This window comes from Equus asinus, chromosome 22, assembly GCF_041296235.1.
Source record: "Equus asinus isolate D_3611 breed Donkey chromosome 22, EquAss-T2T_v2, whole genome shotgun sequence".
NCBI lineage: Eukaryota > Metazoa > Chordata > Mammalia > Perissodactyla > Equidae > Equus > Equus asinus.
Window position 1 is genome coordinate 57,935,863 of NC_091811.1, and position 17,961 is coordinate 57,953,823.

Consider the following 17,961-nt stretch of genomic DNA (forward strand, 5'->3'; position numbering starts at 1 on the left):
TGCCTGCCACTCAAGTCCCGAATTTTCGCAGTACTGGTTAAAGTTTCCCTTTGACCCGCCTCCATTACTCACCTGATTAGATGTTTATGAGTCAAGAGGCGGGGTCATGAGGGTGTCGAGATTTTATTGGTTTATATATACGCCTGTCAACAGTGTACCGCCCCCTCTCTCGGGGAGCTCGCTCTTTAATGGCTCCTCATCCCGTCCATCTTCAAGGGTTCCCTCTCCCTATTGGTCTGTGGCCCCGCCTGTCGAGTCCCTTGCTCGTATTCGTTGGTGACAGCTCCGAAAGAGACCCGCCTTTCTTCACAGGATTGGCGGATTAGGGCTCATGTAGCCCACCCTTGGTGGTAGGCGGGTAATTGTGCTATTGGCTGGGGCCCCCGCCCAGGGCGAGGGGGAGGAGGAGGGGCAGGAGGGTTTGGTTGAGCCGCAGCTGTTTGTCTGTTCGACACAGGCTTGGGCCCGACGGGGGAGACGGAGCCCCAGGTACCGGGCTGATGGAGCCCGCAGGGGCAGGGGCGGATGCGCCCGGGAGAGGAGAGCGGCCTGGCCCGAGAGCAGAGGCGGGTCTGGGCCTCCGCGAGGGGTTAGAGCGGCCCACTGGAGAGGGGAGAAGGGGGCCGGGCCCCGGCAGGCCTAATGGGGGCGCTGAGGAGGGGGCCGGGCGGGCTGGGAGCCCAAAGTTGGTGAGTCCGGGAGGCGGCCGGGTTCTGTGGGCGGCCGGGCTGGGGCCGGCGCTGGAGGCCCGGGGCTGGTGGGAGGGCAGGGGCAGGCCTCATTGAGCAGCGCCGAAGAGGGAGGAGCTGGGGAAGGGACGGGGCGGCGGTGAGGTAAGCCCATTTGTCGGGAGGTGCGGAGGGGTCAGACCTGACGCCCGGCCCCGAGGGCAGCTGGGCTGGGGCTCCCTGAGGTGTCTAATGGGAAGGGCCTGAGAAGGGTTCTTAGCTGGGTAAGAGGCATTCTTTTCGGGGAAAGTGACTATTATAAAAATAACTACGCCCCAGAGTTGAGCCGAGTGGGGTTTGGGTTCAGTGAGGGAGAACTGGGGCAAACGAAGGAAGCTTCCCTGATCTAGAAGGCTGAGGTAGTTGGGGAAATGGAAGCAGGGCCTGGTGTCAGTTATGGGAGCTTCTGGGAATGCTGAAGGGTGGGCTGGAGGCTCTGGGTCTTGGGAGTACCCGCTCTTTTGTTCGCATTCGTGTTGAGATGTGGTGACTTGAAGTTTTTTGGTACTCCCAGGGTAGCCAGTGAAGACAAATGTAAATTTTTTTTCTGTGACTGTTGGCTGTTCCAGACTCAGCCCCTACACTTTGGCTGCAGTCTCTGTGTTTCTCTTACCCACTGTTTCATGTCCTGTGAAAAAGCTAAGAACCTGGATTTGAGGGACGTTTGTCCGTTTCTTTCCCACTTAATAATATGGTCTATAGTGGATACTGTATCTCGGACCTTAGAAGTGGGCAGTCAGCGATTTCATTATCTGCACTGCAAAGGGGCTCAGAGATCCCCAGCCATCAAGAGATCTTCTGACCACAGTTGGTGAAACTTTTGTGGGACTTAGACTTGGGTATTTCCCAGGCAGGTGAAGGTTGGGTGGAACCAAGCCTGGAACTATGAGGTGATATCACTAAGGAAGGGATTTGGGGAAGAATGAGAAATTCCATTCAGAAGGTTGGCATCACCTCTGTTCTTTGTCTATTTCTTTAGGTGCCCAGGTTTCTGTGCTGTTAGAAAGTTGGGTCAAACAGCGAGGCACTTGGGTAGGGGGTGAGTAGAGAAAAGGAAGCTGGATAACCAAGGGACAGGAGTCCCCTCCTCCCATATATTTTTAGTGGTTTGCTGACCTTCTTTGTCCCCCAGAGATGGGAGCTTATTGCATTTTCTCTTATTTTACATCCTCCTTTTTCCCTTTTATACCACTGTATTTTATAACTACATTTCTTCTTAATTACAAAGGTAATATTCACATATTTTTAAATATTCAAGCCGTACAGAAGTGTAGAAAGTGTTAATCCTCCCACATATACCTCACTCATTATATTTCATCCAGAAAGGTCAGAGATAAGAGACAGCAGATGGGAATAATCTTGCTTCGCTTTGGGGGATGTGCCACCAAAGGCCATTCTGTGTTCATGTTCTCACCAAACTCTGGTTTCTCGTTCTTTTCACGGTTTTCCCTTCTGGGATGATACTCTGTTATTTATTGTGCTCCTTTCACGGTTCATTTTGTCTTGCTTCTATCAAATTCAACCGATAGAGAGCTCTATTCTGGCTTATCTCTCACCTCCTTGAACACACACACACACCCCAGTTGTGCACTGAGTATCCTAGGAAATGTCCATATAGATGGCCAAAACTTTTTTCTCTTTTATGGGCAGGAAACAAATGTTAAGGTGAATCATTTTGCTTGGGAGAATTATTGGCATCTCTGCTGAAGTGAGGAATTTGAGACCTCTACCTTCTGCATGTTCAGATTATATGACCGTCCTTTCATTATCCCAAAAGAAGAAGGTGATTCTCCAGGGGGCACCTGTATCTGTCTCTCTATAGTGATAGGAGAAGCTCCGAAGTTTCTCTGGATTTGAAATTGGTTTTCCTCTAAACCTCAGTACAGCTGGGACATTTCATACTACTACCTTATTAATTGAATTTGACCTTCTTGGCTTTAGAAACCCTCTAATGTGCCCGGCCTTTGTACAGTACCCTCAGAAACCTCGATGTCCCCTCAGGAGCGTTTATTTTCTCTCCTGCAAAGCCAGTCTTGGAAATATTGTGTAGGGTGTGTGTGTATGTGTGCTTAATCTTTTCTAGGCTGTGCCATTTTCTACATCTTGGTGGTATCCTATCCCTTTCTTCTTTACATCCCTTTTGTCTTTTCCACCTTCCCCTTAATCAAAGCCTACCTTCAAGACCTATCTGGAATTGCTTCATATTAAGGTGTTAGTACCAAATAGTCACTTAAAGTATTAATTCTTCCAAGAGTTTCTGCTTCGTAAGAGGGAGTAAGGAGTGGAATTATCAATACAGAATTTCAAACATAGATCTGGAGTTATACAAATATACTTGGAGAAGAGAATTTTCCCATCACCCTTAAAGTCATGCCTGATATCTAGTCTTACTTTGCCCACAAGCATGGACTGCTCTCCTATAGTTTGCTTGTTTGTGTGCATTGATATAAATTTGACTTCTGAGGAGGCAGAGAGTAGGAGAAGCAAGTGCATAGCCTGCTCTCTAATCCTAAGGCATTTCAGATTGGAAAGTAACCAAAGTGTGAGACAGTTAACTTAAAATAAGGAAATGCAACAGGCCTCTAGGAGGAAGGATGTCTTAAATCCATATACAGTACACTCCAACTTCCCAAGAGTGTTTTATGAAAGATTTAGTCATTGACTGAACAGTAACTGAGCTGAGCAAGGAGCCACTCAGGTGAGCACAGTGTGTGTAGGTTTCTGGGCCAGGCTGTAGCTCCTGTTTAGAGGCAGTGGGTACATTTTCAGAGTGTCCTTTAGCTCTGGTGGTATGATTTTTTTTTTTTAACTTGTTTCTCAAGTTTAGGAATTAATAGAAATAACGACCCAAAGTTTTTTAAACACTTAACATCAACTGAAAATTCAGACAACTTTGTTTTTTAGCCACAGTTGCTTCAGTGTTAGGGTGGGAGGGCCACATGTTCGGTGTGATTAGGCCATCTGAGGCATAGTAACGGGTGACAGGAAAAGCAGTTAGCCCATGTGAGTTGCAACAGTACCTTGTGGGCTGGGTCCCAAGAGGGCCCTCCATCCAAGGGAGATCACAAAGAAGAAAGGAAGAGATTTGGTTCGCTGAGGCCTATGAAAAACATTCTCAAATGGAACTGGGTAAGAATCTATCCAGATGGCACGGAGGGGAAGAGTAGATGGAGGAGGGAAGCAGGATAGCTTTGGTCTTAATTAATTTAGGGAGCATTTAATGAACACCTACTTAGGGACCAGGCATTGTGCTCTGCTCTGGAGATTCAAGATGACATAAAAAATAGTTTCACTTACTGAGAAGTTGATAGTTTAGCAGAACAGACAGACACAATTAACTCATATAATGTAATAAATGCTGTGATAGAAATACAGTCTTAATAGTATGGGGCCCGGAGGAATCAGTGATGAATTCTGCTGGAGTGAGAGGGTAATTTTGCAATTTCACGGAAAAGGTGACGTTTGAGGTGGCCTTAAAGATACTTTAGGAGTTTGCTAGGCAGGCAGTGGGGAAGGGCATTCCAGTCTTTCCTAGGTCAATAATAAGGAGTTTGTACTGCCATGCTGATAAGAGATAAGTATGCTTTTTGCCTCTTGGGGAAATATAAGGGAGAAGTGGGAGAAGTGGAAGGACTCTCATTTAAGCCAGTGACTCATTGGTTAACACTGGGTCAACACGATGAAAGAGCTGAGCCAAATAGTGGAACTGTCAGTTCAAGATTCTGGCAATTTTGGGTCTAAACAAAGTTGGGGAGTTGAAGGTATTTACTAGCTTCTGCCCTATCTTCCCTACTCAGTAGATCTCTTACATTAATTCCAAGGCCCATTGAATCCTGCAAAAGTTACCAGTTTCTCTATCATCTTCCACTGAATTGCTTCTATTGCAACTGTCCTGGTCGGGGTTGGTCAAGACCTTCTAGAGAGGCATGGTAATGAGTGAGTCCTTCTGTTAGAAGGCCATGGAACTGGATCCCAGTTCCCAGGGAAGACCTGGATCTTCCTAACTTGTTTTTAGCCCCAAAGGAAATAATTACTTTAAATAGAGACAGAACTCTGTCCAGTCTAAGCTCTTGTTTCTGTCCTGGTGCCCTCTTTGGAGTTCAGTTCATAATCTCCTGCTTACTTCAGAGTTATGGTTGCCAAGGTAACCTGTCAAGTTGGTTGACTTTGCCTCAGTTTGCTCCATGTAAAATACAGAGACTGGACTAGAAGACCTCTAGACTGCCTTTTATCTAGCAAAGTGACGTTATAGAGCTGACATTTGGGAGTGGGCTGGACTCCAGGGGCTAGATACCTGGCACTCAGTCTCTATTGATAGGTGACAGACTTCTGGAGGCTTTGTATGTAGTTGGCATAGGAACTCAAAGCTGCCAAGTGGAAGGGGGCCTGAGGAATGGAGTCTTGCTCTAGCTGGGAATGGCAGGCTAAGAAATCTTTCCTATTTATATTTCCCCATACTGCTGGGAGAGCCGCCCACACTGAAGAACTTGCCCCTCCATCCTCTCTCTCCCTCTCCCCAGTGGGCTGATGCCATGGTCAAGCCTCAGTCCCCCCTAGTTGATTGTCATTGGATGAGCCATTGTCATGGAGCTCCACTTCTAAGAAGTTAAATCTGATTTCTTCCCTTTTGAACTGGAAAGGATGAAGGGAAAAATAACCTCCTCCCTTTTTTTGCCTCAGGTTTGAAGGTAATAATCATTACACCAACTTGACTGGCTGTGGTTTATTTTTGCCTTTGAATGAATTATTTGCCCACAGTCAACTCTTAGCAAAAAAATCACCACCAGAATAGGAAAGAAATCAAATGACTCTTACACATATTATTTTCATTTCTGTACCCCTAATCTTTTGAGAGTCTAGTTATTGTGTGAAAAACATGACACACTTATAAACACATTGAGATTAAAGATTAAGGCACAGAGATGGGCAGCTCATCAATTGATGTGAACAGGGAAGATAGGACATATTCTTGAGGTGACACATTGGGATGGGAGGTAATCTTTTCCAACCCAGTCGTTACTAATATCTGACAATCCAGGGCTGCTTAGTAGCAAGAAGGTTTGCTGATCGTGTCTGGGCTCTGGCTTGACTTACATCTTGTAGGGGTTAGTGACAAGGGCTTTGCAACCGGAGCGAGTCTGTGACTTTCCTATCTTAACACTTCCCCAACTCCCTCCTGTTTTCCCAGGCCTAGAGTGTTGTGTCTGCCCATGAGAATTCAGTCCATTCTAACTCCCTTGTTTTCATATTGTAGAGTAGTAACATTGAGGCTTAGTGTTCTGCCCCTTGAATCACATGCTTTGGAATAGATAAAAATGTGAGGGAGTAAGTTGAAGAATCTAATCACTTTTCCTGTTGTTTCTTAGGAGTATATGTATGTCAACTAAAGGAAACTTGATCAGCTTATCATTTGTAGTTTTTCCCCCTATTGTGTCATCTGTGTTCTGTTTTAAAGTGTAGAGTTATGATGGCCTATCCTTTTTTCCTATGAAACAGTGTTTATGAAGTAGCACATAAATATGTTTTCAAAAATAATTCATCTTCACAAATGCTGAGAAATCCTAAGAGAAACAGATTTCTTAAATGTACCCAGAACTTTCCAATTGAATTCAAATTCTGCTCTTTGCTACTTTGACCTATCCCCGCCTCCAAGATCCATATAGATAAGGACTAGCTGAGGCTCAGAAAGGCAAAGGGAGTGAGTAGCCTAAGATCACGGGGGATTAACTGGAGAAGCAGAGACTAAAACTCAGGATTGCCCGATTCCAAAGCCCTTGCCACTGCCTGGCACCGCCTCTGTCTAGTTTGCCTTCCCACTCTCATAACTGCTCCATTGCTTTAGCAGCAGGTTGGAGAATCCTCTGACCCCTGGAGAGCTATATTCAGCCCTCATCTTAATTTCATCTAGAAGTGCTTTAGTAGTAACCATAGCCTATGGTCAGAGACTGGACTTCCTCCCCTCCCTACCAACCCATCTTTCAGTGTCAGCCCTCTCCAAAGCACTACTTTTTAAACTTTTTTTGATCACAACTCATTAAAAAACCATTTTACGTGATGACTCAGTGTGTGTACATACATACACAAGTGAAGTGTGCAAACTTTGCTGAAGCAGAGTGTGCGAACTTAACTGCTATGCCACTGGGCTGGTCCCAACTTTTTTTTTTTTCCCCTTAACTTAGCATTAGGTCTTAGAGGTTTTCTCATGCAATATATGTATTTACCTTTGAGAGAAAATTGATGCTAAGAAAGTGAGAAGTTAGAAATCTTGTTACAAAGAATGATTCTTAATGCATATTATTTGCAACACTTGGTATTTTTTGTTCTTTTTTTTAATACACTGATCATGATCCACCAAGTGATTTCAAGGTCACTGTTGGGTTACAGCCCACAGTTTGAGAAACACTGCTCTAACGGTTTGAGGATGAAAAGAGCTAAAGAACTATGACTAGTAGTTAAGAAGCTAATTAATACTGATTCTTGCAGTACTGGTTCCCAGAATTTTGGATTTCATGAACCAATTAATTTAAATTTTGGGGTTTTTATTGATCCACATAACGATATTTAGAAAGTTGACTACTGCCTATCAACAATATTATTTTTTAAAAGCATTTTAAAAAGTTTGTTTTGTTTTTGAGGAAGATTAGCCCTGAGCTAACTACTGCCAATCCTCCTTTTTTTTTTTTTTTTTTTGCTGAGGAAGACTGGCCCTGAGCTAACATCTGTGCCCATCTTCCTCTACTTTATATGTGGGACGCCTGCCACAGCATGGCTTGCCAAGCAGTGCCATGCCTGCACCCGGGATCTGAATCGACAAACCCTGGGCTGTTAAGAAAGCTATTTTAAAAACTTTTAAAATATACATTTCCTGTTAAAAAAGAATTACGTAGAATGAAAAAATATGAATCCTTCACATACTGCCCTTGTCAATCCCACTCTCCTCAGAGGTATTGTTAACAGATAGGTGTGTATCCTTCCATACCTTTCTCTATGTAGGATTTTGTTTTGTTTTACAGAAATATGATCCAATCATGTGTTTGGTTCTCTAACTTTTTTTTTCTTTTTCTTTTTGGTGAGGAAGATTGGCCCTGAGCTAACATCTGTTGCCAATCTTCCAGGGCCAATCTTCCTCCTTTTGCTTGAGGAGGATTGTTGCTGAGCTAGCATCTGTGGCAGTCTTCCTCTGTTTTATGTGGGATGTCACCACACCACGGCTTGACAAGCGGTGCTAGGTCCGCACCCAGGATCCAAACCTGCAAACCCTAGGCTGCTGAAGTGGTGTGTGTGAACTTAACCACTATGCCACTGGGCTGGCCCCAACTGTTTTTTTCCTTAACTTAACAATAGGTCTTAGAGGTTTTCCCATGCAATATATGTACTTACCTTTGAGAGAAAATTGATGCTAAGAAAGTGAGAAGTTAGAAATCTTGTTACAAAGAATGTTCTTTTAAATTGAATAAATTTAGCTTTAAGACAAACTTGCTATATAATCTTTATTTTTATCATTTCATCATAGACCAATGAAAACTTCATCACAAAATGGCACATGTGTATCTGAATTCTTAGGACTCTGGCCTAGGAGACTACAAAATTCCCAGTAGGATCAGAGTGATTTGTTACATTCCTGCCTTAATGTAGTCTACTTTGGGACTTTTCTAAATTCTCACTTCTATCTCATTCCTCTGTTAACTTCCTCTTTACGTTTGTTTTTTCTGTTTTTTCCTCTACCTCTTTCATATCATGGCTGCTTTTTAGAAATATATTAATAACAACTAGTACTGAGATATACTTTAATATATTAAACTGATCTTTTCTATGAATCAAGGCCACTAAATGACAATATCTATCTTATTATTTATTAGCACTATGCTAAATACATCTTTCACTTGTCATAGTCACTCTATGACGTAGCTATTCCATTTTAAAAAGGTGGAAGGTAAGGCTCAAGCAGAGAAATTTTCTTGATGTCATATTAATAATGAAATTAGTAGCTTGATCATTTAGCACTTTTTGTCAAATACTTAAGTTCTTTGTATGTATTATCTTATTTATTCCTCACAACAACTTTATGAAGTAGGTGCTCATAAGGCTGTTATCCCATTTTACAGATGAGGAAACAAATGCATAGATGTAGTATCTTGCCCAAAGTTTCACAGCTAGTGAGCACAACTTTAAAATAAACCCAGTGAATTGGATTCCATGGCCTTTGTTCCTCTGCACTGCCTCCTCTATGATTTTACTGTCTTTTATGTTTTTACTAGGATTGCAGAGATTTTTAACCCTGATTTGACTCCAAAGCAACTTGCTTTAATGACAAAATAATGTTTCACCATATATGCCATAGAGTATGATGTTTGTGGGGTCACTAGGATTAACCTTGGAGAAGGAAAGATTAGTTTGAACAAGCAAAGTACAACCCAAGCAGTGCTTAGGTTTTGGAGAGAGGTTTTACATGCTAATTCTTCTTTGAATCTCATAGTTCCTTTCCCCTCAGAGTCAGGATGATGAAATATATTCAGGTTTGAATGATTAGAGTCTCAAAGTCTCAACTTCTCTGTCTCCTCCACCACCAGCTTTCATAGCTTCTTGGAAGGCAGAAAGGTGGTTCAGTTTATTCTTTCATCATATACATATTGCTTGAAGACTTATCTCCATAACATCCTCTGGAGACTCCTGCATGTGTTTAGAAGGTACACCTTTCTCCACCTCTAATTTGGAGGGTTACAGCTGTTAGGCCTGTTCGGTGTGGAGGGTAATCTAATCCCTAAGCACCAGGAAGACAGCTGCAAGTTGAGAGTAGGTCAAGCCTACTGACTCTTAGATGTAATAGACTTTCACACGGCAGAGGTGGCGGGAGCTAAGTGAAGGAGTTGATACTGAATGTGGTCTGTTGGTTGTTTCTCTACTCAGCTTTGACAAGAAATGAGAAAAGATAAGTTTTCTGGCAATTGGACCCTGGTTAGCTTTTCAGGAATGTCAAGAAGACTGAGCTACCCCTGTACGCTAAGGAAGAGTGACTCTTACCCCATACCTCTGGGGTGAATCTCTCATTTTGAAAGCTAGAAAAAAATGGGGAGGGGGGGAGCATAGCACCAAGATACCGAGGAGATACTGGGGATCTAGGGTACTTATGGGCGTGGATCTGAGTGTTCTTCAGGCCCACTAAAAATTCGTCAATTTGCTGTTTTTGAAGAGCTGGTGGGGACCTGGTGGGAGATTAAAAGCTCTTACGCAGTTTTTAGTGTTTGCATTTCAGCTCTCTTGGCAGTTAGGGATTATACGGTAGGGCAAACTCTACCTCAGAGGCAGTTCTTATTTTACTATTCTCCACTCTTAGCACTAAGTGTCAGCTGCCTGGGACCCTCTCAGTGGTGTAAACTTTTAATGTTTTTTTTTTTTTAATACAATTTTTTAAATAGATGATTTTGGAGCCAGCCCTGGTGGTCTAGTGGTTAAGATTCAGTGCTCTCACTGCCGTGGCCCAGGTTCATTTTCCTGGTCGTGGAACCACACCAGCTGTCTGTCAGTTGTCATACTGGGACGGCTCACATAGAGAACTAAAAACAACTAGGGTACACAACCATGCACTGAAGCTTTAAAAAAAAAAAAAAGGGATAATTTTGAGTTAAGTCCTCATAGGAGCAAAGAAATGAAGAGATTCTATCCTTTCTCTAAAAAGTGATTGCAGCTGCAATGGCCCTGTGTTTAATTTTACCCACTTTTTTTCTTGCAGGACTGTTGAAGCCTGGAAGTCCCCTCCCCTCCCCCCTCCCCCCTTTGCCGCTTTGTGGCATCCCCCTCCCTCCACCCTTTCCCACTCTGATAATCTAGCCATGACTAGCAGAAGCACAGCCAGGCCCAATGGGCAGCCCCAGGCCAGCAAAATATGCCAGTTCAAATTGGTCCTGCTGGGTGAATCTGCAGTGGGGAAGTCTAGCCTGGTGTTACGATTTGTCAAAGGGCAGTTCCATGAGTACCAAGAGAGCACCATTGGAGGTGAGTACCTCAGGGAAGGAAGAGGTTCAATGCTTAGTACGGCTTTTGAAGGGAGATCTAGGGACCTGATTTTGGAGTTGGCCCTCTTAGCTCCTCGTAATGGAAATCCTTTATAAAACAGGAAAAATTGCCATAATGCCCAAAAGCAAATATATGTTCATTCTCTTGCTTCCTGGAAGAAAGTTAGAAAGGTTCACCTTTGCACACCAAGAAAATCACTAATTTTTATCTCAGCCTGTCTTTCTCCTCCCACTGTCATCTTAATCCCAATGGAATTCATTTGAGTGTCATCTTGAGCAGAATTGGTTTGGAGCAGGGACTCGTAATCAAAGATGTACATCAGAGGCCAGCCCCGTGGCCGAGTAGTTGAGTTCGCGCACTCCGCTTCTGCAGCCCAGGGTTTTGCTGTTCGGATCTTGGGCACGGACATGGCACCGCTCATCAGGCCACGCTGAGGCAGCATCCCACATGCCACAACTAGAAGGACCCACAACTAAAAAAAATATATACAACTATGTACTGGGGGTCTTTGGGGAAAAAAAGGAAAAATAAAAAAAATCTTTAAAAAAAAAGATGTACATCGGAATCACCAGGGGAACATTTTCATCCGATGTATGCTTGGGCTCTACCTTAAATCTACGGATTAGTATTGGAGGTAGAATGAGGTTGGTGGCAGTGTAGACATGTATGTTTGGAAAAGCTCCTTAGATGATTCTGGTGCACATATTTGGTAAAATACAGGCCGGAACCAAATACAAAAGATAAAGAGCATTTACCTTTCCCACTTTTGCAGCCTTTTCCCTGTCACTACCCCCCAAATAGTGTGCTAATTCAATAAAGAATCTTTTATGAGAACTCCCATGTTACTCCTTCCTCGCTTTTACTAGTCACTTTGGAAATGTGGTGTTCTTGGATCAGCAGATTATATGAAAAAGTAACAGCCAAATAATATTGATAATGGTGGGACCTCCCATCAAGCTTTAAAATCTTCTAATCAATTCTTGATGTGACTTTTATCTGAAGCTTATTATCTCTGTCATTATCTCTTATTCCTGTTTTGGTTAGAAAAGGGATGACTCTGGTATAAGTGGCAGTTCTTTCTATCCCTCATAGTTTATGAGGTGCCCCCATTCTTTAGCTAGAGAAACTTCTGGTAGGAAGGACTTAGCTAAGAGCAGTCTTAATCCTGGTTCCAGGACCTATATATAAGAAAGAGATCATTAAACCTTTTCCTGTAGCTGAATGGCCTGGGCCATAAGTGGTCTTAGGCTGAGAGTGGAGATATTTTGAAGGGCGGTGGGATGTTCCCATTCATCCTCCCACTTACAACTTCTTCTCCTTCATTCTCTCATCCATAGCGGCCTTCCTCACCCAGTCTGTTTGTCTAGATGACACAACAGTCAAGTTTGAGATCTGGGACACAGCTGGGCAGGAGCGATACCATAGCTTGGCCCCTATGTACTACAGAGGTGCCCAAGCTGCAATTGTGGTTTATGACATTACTAATCAGGTAAGTGAGCTGAGAAGATTATCCTTGCTTTTATTTATAGGAATTAAATTAGGTGGGAAAGAGAAAACCAGTTCTTGAAATAGCAAAATAAGAGTACAAATTATGCTTCCAAGTGCTGAGAAGACAGAGGTAATGAATGATCAGAGACAGGTGGTTTCAGTGAGGGACGGCCACCTAGAAGAGGTGAGTTTTGAGGCTAGGTTTTGAAGGTAATGGGCCTAGATTGGCAATCATTCCAACCCACCCATTCTCTTCCTCATGTTTTCCTAGGAAACCTTCGCTCGAGCAAAGACATGGGTAAAGGAACTACAGCGACAGGCCAGTCCTAGCATCGTTATTGCCCTGGCAGGGAACAAAGCTGACCTGGCCAACAAGCGCATGGTGGAGTATGAAGTAAGATGGCCTACAGAGTCCCTCTCTAACACACTCTCTCTGTGTTTGGGACCTCTTTTTTCCAAACCTGTCCTCTCTGAAAACCTCATCTGAGGACTTTCATCATCTCATTCCCCAGTTCTGCACCAAGTTAAATACAGCAACACTGTGACCCTAATGACAGCCAGGAGATTTTAGAGGAGTCAGAAGAAAATTCCAGAGCAGAGGGGTAGGGGAGTACCAGCTGTGGGGGTACCAGTGTGAAACAGGAAGGAGGGAGCAATTGAATTTGAGGTAAGGGACTCTTCAAGTGTCAGAACCCAAAATCCCCAACCAACTTACCTTCTCCCCCATAATTAAGATTCTTCACATCTGTTTGTTGGATTAAGTGGTCTAAACCATGAGTTATCCTTGAGGGAGTCGTCATCAAAATATGAGTCCAGGGCCACCTGGCTCAGAGGGACAATTAAGGGGACGGAACCTAGCATATTGCCAGGTGGTGCTACAAGGGAGTGGAAAGGCAATACTTGTTCCTACCCTACATTCTAAGTGCCAGTATACCCCACACCTTGCAGGAGGCCCAGGCGTATGCAGATGACAACAGTTTATTGTTTATGGAGACTTCAGCTAAGACAGCTATGAACGTGAACGACCTCTTCCTGGCAATAGGTAAGGTCACAGCAGCCTTGAGTCTTCATTGTCTTCCCTTGCCTCTAGGCAAGATCACTAACCCAAGTCATAAGGATGGATGGGAGTGTCTCTTCTCGTGAAAACTTTAGGTATGGAAGTACCTTAACTTTCCATTGTGACCTCCATCCTTTGTTTACAGCTTGAACCTCCCTGACTTCAATGTAGTTTACAAACAGTGAACCCTCCCCTCTTCAGAACATTCTTTTAATTTCTCACATTTCTCCTTTCCTCCCTAATTCTCCCCCACCCAATAGTCTTTTGGGGGGATGAGTAAAATCTACCATACTTTGTTCCTTTCTCTTTTTATCTTTAGCTAAGAAGTTGCCAAAGAGTGAACCCCAGAATCCAGGGGGTGCAGCAGGCCGAAGCCGGGGTGTGGATCTCCATGAGCAGTCCCAGCAGAACAAGAGCCAGTGTTGTAGCAACTGAGGGGGTGGCTAGCAGCAACCAAGTATGGAGCTAGCACGAGAGCTAAGAAATAACCTCCATCCCCACCCCTCAGCACACAGCCCCTACGGTAACAGCACACTGAGCCCTGGCTCCCAAGGGCTGCCTCCTGACAGCTCCGTCATGGCACTTTTTAACGCTTCAGCAACCAACACCAGGCAGCTGTTGCCACTGGCCTCCTACCCCTACTCTGGGGTTTGGGGGTCAGATCCCCCAGGACTTACCTTCCAAAACAAACTTTCTTCACTTTGTATTATAGGTGCAAAACAGTGACCTACTTATCTTTCCTCCTCCTCCCCATTTTTTCAGAAAACATTTTTGTCTCCTGCCCCTTCCCCTTCTGCTTTTGGTCAATCCCTGTTCTTGATCCCCTTTTCCTCCTCTCCCCAGGATGGAGAAGGTGGTGAAGCCAGGAACTGAGGAAGGAGGTCTCCAGTTCAGTCACATTAAGGGCCCTGGGGGAGAGTAAGGCTCAGAGCAAGAGGGAGTAAGGAAACATTTCCCTTTTGTTTTTATTTGGTTGGTGTTTCCCATATTTGAAAACACTGCAGTATCCATGAGTTGGCCTTGTGGAGGATGTTTCTAGGTAGAGGTGAGAATGGGAAGGCAAGCTCTTGGACACCAGCTGGGAGTTGTGTTGTTAGCTAACTGGGCGGAGGTGGAGATGCAGTGTCATCTGTGACTCCAGAACTCTTCCAAGACCTAGTTTCCCCTCACCCAGCCTCTTAGGTAGCTTCTCCCCCATAGTGGGGGAGACTCTGGACCCCAGAGTCCTCCAAAGAATCTTCACTGGTTGCCTGCATCTTTGGCTCTGCTGTGATCTAATCGGAGGAGGAACCAGTTTCTGTCATCCATCCTCTGATTTATACATATGCATTTTTTTTCTCTCTGGCCTTTAGATGGTCTCAGCCCCAGCCACTATATTCCCTGCAGTTTGCACTTTAATTGATGGTAGTTTGGTTGGGATACTTGTTTTATGGGGGTTTTGATTGATTTACCTGCCCTCTCACCTTTTTAAATGGAATCCGAGGTATACATAAGGTTTGGGAGGGGCTGTAGAGAACAGGACCAGTGGCAGCTACTCAAGCCCAATCTCCACTGCTAGCTTCCTCCAACTCTGATTCTTAACCTATATTCTTGCCAACCTAGCTCTTGGGTGTAGGTTTGCCTTTCCTGGGGAATTAACCAAGCAACTGGAGAGTGGTCTCAGGATAGCACAGGCCAAGGTAGGGGAACAAAGAGGAGTCAGACCAGAGGGAGGAGTTTTCTGTCCTTTCCCAGGTTCACATTTAGTTTGATCCACCCATTACCATGTCTTTTCTACTTCCCTGTAAATAGGTATGATCTTTATTCCCACTGTACAGTCTGTTCTGTCCCCCACCTCCCATCATGCTCTATTTCTTTTCTCCTGTGTTAGTATCGTCAGTTTAGTCCGTCTATGCTTATCCCCATACCCATCCCCCATGTAACCAGTAGTTTAATCCATGTACCACTAGGGGCTCTACCACAGGTCTACTTGTGGCCCCCTCATATCAAAACAGCTGTTCCTGTGCACAGGGAACATCTGGCACTGAAGGTCCCTCACAGCTGTCTCACATCACCAGAGGACTTTGGTCCTTCCTAAATCTAGCCTCTCTTTACATCCCTCATTAGGTATTTTAGGATGTCTTTTGGAAGCCATCAAGGCAAGAGAGAACTCTAAATTCCTTCTTGTTCCAGCCCAGAGTTTTGGGAAAATTGGAGGAAGTAAGATAGGAAAGGCCCCAGTGACCTATGATTGGAATCTTTCTGCCCTTTTGGCTTGCAGACTGCCTTCCGTCCCAGAGCAGCTGAGAAATCCATGAAGCTGAGATTCTGAAGGACCCAGTGTAGGTTCTTCCACTTAGATCTCAATTCCCTTCCTTTTCCAGGGGCAGCCTTAGTTCCTGTGGCCCTGAAATACACATACCTTTTTCCCTTCCTTTCCCAGCACCCACTAGCCCCTAACAGTACCCATTGCATTCTTACCAGTGGAAGAACTAGGATGGCTGCTCTCTTAAGTCTCTTAGAAATGGAGTTCTTTCTCTGCGCAGCTTTCCCCATGGAGCAGGAGTGAAGATGCTTCGTTGCCTTGGGGCTGGGAAACCATTTCTCCAGCTTCTTGCCTCCTCAACCCCCTTAGGAACAGGATTGGCCTTAGCTTCTGGGCCTATCTGCTGCCTTCCTTCTACTTCCTACCAGCTCGTCTGCTTTCCTTTGAGCTCTGTTGGGCTTGGGGATCTTAGTTTTTATTTCCCAGCTCTTCATTTTTTTCTTCAAATCATTTTTTTTAAGAGGGGGTGTCCCTTTTTTTTTTTTGCTTTTAAGAAAGCATTTGCCTTTTTTCCCCTTTCTTCCTCTCCCAACATAACAATCGTGGTAACAGAATGCGACTGCTGATTTACCGATGTATTTAATGTAAGTAAAAAAGGAAAAAAAAAAAGAAAAGTGTATTGGAGTGTTACTTCTTTTTTTTTTTTTCTATTTGTCTGTCTGATACAAGAAATTTGGAAGAAAGGACACTCAATAATGTTTTATTGAATCAGAAACATACTCTCCCCTGCATCTTGGTACCTCCTTATTCCTTTTAATCTTTTCTTGAATAGTGAGATAACCCAATTTGGAGAATAGCCCTTTATTGCTGTTTAATCACTCCTGTTCCCAGGCCACTAGAGCTCATCATGTCTGACCCTAGCTAATTTTTTTAGGCCCTCTGAACAGAATGTATATATAGGGAGGAGTCTGTGGCCTTGTGGAAAGACAATTGATGAGACTGGAGGGAGAGGTGGTATTTGTGAATCTTTCTAAGTATTATGCAAAAACTCATGTGCATATCTCTAGGGAGAGGGTCCATTGCATTATTAGTATCTCAGAGGAATCCATGACCTAAAAAAGGTTAAAAAACAATACTGCATTAGCATTTTTGATCATGTGGCTTCCACCCCAACAGGAAAATTTCTCCTCGATCTGCTCTTATTTCCCACTGTACTTGAAGCCCTTTAGTCCCTCACAGTCTAAGTGGTGGGTGGGGGAGAATGATACCGAGAAAAAATTAGGTATGGTAGCAGGAGTTGTTTTAAATTCCAAAGAATCTGAAGGACAGGAAAGAGGACTGGTGCCAGACAGACTGGCATTCTAGTCTCTGCCAACTTACCAGCTGTGGCCTTGATCAAGTTACTTAGCTGCTCTCTGCCTCAGTTTCTTCTGTAAAGTGAAGAAAAGTTACGATTTAAAAGTCAATTATGTAAAGTATGTGCATGCATACAAGAAGGTGACACTGTTATTAGTGAGAAGTCTTATCCGTGGCTTCAGACAGTCCCTAACTGAGTTCTGTGTATCTTTGGGCTGAGCCTGTTTTTTAAGACTGGTAAGACAGGTCGGGCAACAGGTCTCTCCAATGATTTAATTGTACAAATTGAGTTGGAAATCTATTTCCAGAAACTTTAGAGCCAAAATAACCTTTTCACTGTCAATTCCCCTTTCTGTATATCTCTTAGTACTCCCCTCAAGCCTCCTTGATTCCTGGTAAAAGCTCAAGTTCAGGTTAGGAGAGCAGAAAGGGAGGGGAAATGATCTTCCAAAATTAAAGATGATCTTCAGTTGTACTTTGAATAAGGTGTAGCTCAACTTTATGATCTCTAGAGGGCAGTGTGGATGCGTTTGCCACAGGTTTACAGCCAGCCAATGCCAAGTTTTCAGCCCCGAACCAAATGATAAAAGGGTTATAGCAAACGATTTCTATTGTGCCCTTTACTCTGAGATTATGAGCGATTATAATCCTCCTACTTTTGGGTGTTAAATGTCATTGCTCTTGTTAAATGACGATTTTTTAAAAGTGAATTTAAGCAAAATAAAAAAGATGGCTGTTCGGTGTTGTTGTTTCCATAATTTGGGGAGAAATTCGACTAGTCCAAGGAATCTCTAAGTCTGAACTACTACTTAGGCTTCATTTCTGCTCTCATTCCTAAATATAAGGGAGTTGAGCGCTTGACCTTGTTTTTTTCTAAAAGATAAACAGAGCTGTTTGTAGTTGCAACACAGATGTTTGTCAAAAACGGTAGAGGCGGAGCTCACCCCTGGGAGAGCGGGCTGGATCCTGAGGCTGCCGCCATTGTACGCACCTTGTGTCTCAGCTATAGGTGCGGGGCAAGGGCATCTCAAAGTTTCCCACCTCTCAGCCCAACCTTGAGTTCTTGTCACCTT

The 17,961-nt window shown here is 43.9% G+C and overlaps 1 protein-coding gene across 6 annotated transcripts; it reads left to right on the forward strand.

Moving 5' to 3' along the window:
• The first annotated feature begins 355 nt into the window (after positions 1-355).
• RAB5B (RAB5B, member RAS oncogene family) lies at positions 356-17,627 on the forward strand. Of its 6 annotated transcripts, XM_070494955.1 has the most exons (7): positions 395-489; positions 9,299-9,415; positions 10,459-10,721; positions 12,080-12,231; positions 12,502-12,624; positions 13,179-13,272; positions 13,607-17,627. In XM_070494955.1, exons 3-7 carry the CDS (start codon positions 10,559-10,561, stop codon positions 13,720-13,722), a joined length of 648 nt encoding a protein of 215 aa, XP_070351056.1. In that variant the 5' UTR covers positions 395-489; positions 9,299-9,415; positions 10,459-10,558; the 3' UTR covers positions 13,723-17,627. The 6 variants fall into 6 exon arrangements, with proteins under 6 accessions (XP_014712719.1, XP_070351056.1, XP_070351055.1 ...); XM_014857233.3 differs by lacking the exon at positions 9,299-9,415 and having other exon boundaries at positions 356-489; XM_070494954.1 differs by lacking the exon at positions 9,299-9,415 and having other exon boundaries at positions 419-566.
• Positions 17,628-17,961: the final 334 nt, after the last annotated feature.